Raw genomic sequence first — 2,950 nt, forward strand, 5'->3', positions numbered from 1 at the left:
AAGTCACATGCTCAAATCAAAAGTTTTTTTTTGTTTGTTGTCTTTTGTTAGATTTATCTTTGCATATAAAAAAAATACTAATTTTTTTTGTTTGTTTAAATATTATTTTTATGGCTGAAAGTCTCTTCTTACAACTCGCAGAAGAGATCATGGTAAAAGAAAAGAAAGACATTGAAATCTTCTTCAGGTATCTCAGTTGTAAGTACGGTCCAAGGTTTTTTTTTTTTTTTTCAGACAATGGTTCCATTCCTCTGAGCCGTGTACTTATGTATGGAGGCGGAAAGGCACCGAGAGAAATGCATCTTGTTATCGTTGCTATTGTTGCCTACCGCTTCCCCCCACCATGCCACCCCTCACTTCTGTCTTGACCCTATCGTCATTTGCAGGGAGGGGTTTAAGAACGTGAAGGTCGGTGGATTAGTGGTTAGGATTTTCGGCCCACGATCATAGTAAAGGATAAAGCTTCTTTACAAGTCATAAACTCATAGAGCCGTTTTGCCGGTTTCTGAGGCCCATATATTCCCCACCTGGATGCGACGCCAGTCCGTCTCAAGGGTACTCCTTTTTGCGTGCTGAATGGACTGAAGCAACGTGAAATGAAGTGTTTTGCTCAAGGACACAAGGCGTTGTCCGGTCTAGGAATCGAAACCACGATCTTACGATCACGAATCCAAAACCCTCCAACACAATCATAACGTTGTGGGTTCAATATCTGGGTCGGGAAACTCGTTGTCTCCTTCAACACGGGCCTTTATTTCATGTTGTTCCAGTTTCCTCACCTGTAATTGAATACCAGCCGTAAACTGATGCAGTTTTCTCTCTTTCGTGGGCACATCTTCAGTCTTTCGATGCATCAGTACTTGTGTGGTACTTTACTCCGTTGACCTCGGATGTATGACAGGTTAAGTTGACCTTAGCCTTATTTGAACTCAGAACGTAAAAAGTCGGAACAAATAACGAAAAAGCATTTTCCACACACACAGGATTCGACTAAACCCCTCTCTCTCATAAATGAATGATTCGAAAGACTCTACTTACCGTCAATATCGATCTCCTGCACCATCTGTCGTATTTCATCGACCGAAGGGTATTGTCCCAAATCTCGAAGAACCTTTCGTAATTCATCCGTTGAAATGGAACCGTCGCCATCTTTATCAAAGAGTCGGAATGATTCCTTAAGTTCTGTTCGAAGAAAAAAAAAACAGACATCATAAACCGTTAATTATAGATATGTGTGTGTTTGTGTCTTAGAATGCAGTTGCTAGTGAGTATATGCTATTGACGAAGCCTAAGGAGGCAGAAATGCACATCTAACATTCTCACCACCGTTGCTGGACAATATTCGTTTTTCTGGATTTATCTTAAGTTAATTCCTATAGTGCAAAGTTAAGTATGTTTTATAAGGTTTACTGTAGAGTATGGTCATAGATTTAAGTTGTGTATTCCTTCGTAAATCAGAAAGCTTACACACACTCACTCACACACACACACATACACACACACAGAGTTCAAATTACAGAAAACAAAAGAGGTGACGGAATAACAAGCAGGTGTATTAGTTTAACGCTTGGGAAGAATGGAAAAGTCTTTGACGTTCCAAGTCTACGATCTTCGACAGAAAGGAGTAAGAAAAAAAAAAGCGGAGAGAGAAAAAATGCGTAGGAATTAACGCTCAAAAGTATACTTATATATATGGGTTGGTGCATAATTATTGCGGCTTTTTTTTCAACAAATTTTATTCAACAAAAACAATGACAATATTTAACAAAAACATCTTTAAATGACGGTCTGACCGTCTGCCAAGCAAATGGAAAGCAGTAATTGAAGTAGATGGTGAATATGCTCCGGAATAATCATTTAAAGATATTTTTGTTACATTATTAATCTATATTAATCTCAGTAATCTATATTAATTCTATATTAATGCCATTATCAAATTGCATTTAAAATCACTGCTGTTACGCTTTTAACTAAATCCTTTAAATTGTTGACATATCTCCGCCTGTAAATTTTTTTATGTAAATTAATGATAAGCTAGCAGTGTTTATTTTTCATACTGAAGTTTGCCACGGTGTATACCCATAGATTTCAGGTATCCTTGCATTCCGAAAAACCAAATGGAATTTACTAAAACATTTCACTCTCAAATTAAAGTAACTGAACTTCAATCTCATAATAAAACATTTGGGCTGAGATTTAAATCATGTGAATATTTAAAGTAGATGAACCATTTGTCTTTTAAACAAATGAATATCAATTTAAAATTCATGAAAGTTAATTTAAAATTGAAGAATTCTTATTTAAAAACCAGAAAAAAGTTAAAATCAAATGAGATGAAAAAATTTTAGAAAATGTAGAATATTCACTAATAATAATAATAATAATAATAATAATGATAATAATAATAATAATAATGAGGATGACGACAACGATGGGGATAATGACGAAGGTGTTAATGATGATGATGATGATGATGACGGTGGTGTTAGTAGTGAGATGATGAATAACAATAACAATGACAAAAGTGACGATGACGAAGCAGATAATTAAAAATATATTAATTATTACCGTAATTATTATGATTCTTTTTTTTTTAATATTTAAAGACATCATCAACGTCTAGATTGCATTGTTCCACAATAATGAAAAAGAATGCGTAAATAAAATGGCCTCAAGGCGTCGCTTTAACAGTGGTGGGTTTGTTCATTACGAAAAGGAAGACAATGCTGGACAGATATGTCAACTGTCTCAACAAGTCATATTTTCTTACAGTGGGTCGTTTAGAGATCTCAAAAACACAAAGAATGGAAGAATGCGAGAGATGGAATTGTTGAGAATCGTATTGTTAAAGTGTTCAGGTTTGTATAGGAATAAACACACAAATACATGCAGTCATATGTTCGCGCTTCTCTGTCCGTCTTTCTGTCTGTCTGTCTGTCTGTCTGTCTGT

General features: G+C 35.5%; 1 protein-coding gene across 3 annotated transcripts in view; it reads right to left on the reverse strand.

Annotated features, from left to right (window-relative positions):
• Window positions 1-2,950, reverse strand: part of LOC106870257 (neo-calmodulin) — a 75,696-nt gene that overhangs the window by 17,832 nt on the left and 54,914 nt on the right. For all 3 annotated transcript variants that reach the window (XM_014916284.2, XM_014916277.2, XM_052975073.1), the window contains one exon: window positions 1,039-1,182. In XM_014916284.2, coding sequence (XP_014771770.2) covers window positions 1,039-1,182 — 144 coding nt within the window. The remainder of the gene's footprint in view (window positions 1-1,038; window positions 1,183-2,950) is intronic.

The sequence above is a fragment of the Octopus bimaculoides genome, chromosome 20, assembly GCF_001194135.2.
Source record: "Octopus bimaculoides isolate UCB-OBI-ISO-001 chromosome 20, ASM119413v2, whole genome shotgun sequence".
NCBI lineage: Eukaryota > Metazoa > Mollusca > Cephalopoda > Octopoda > Octopodidae > Octopus > Octopus bimaculoides.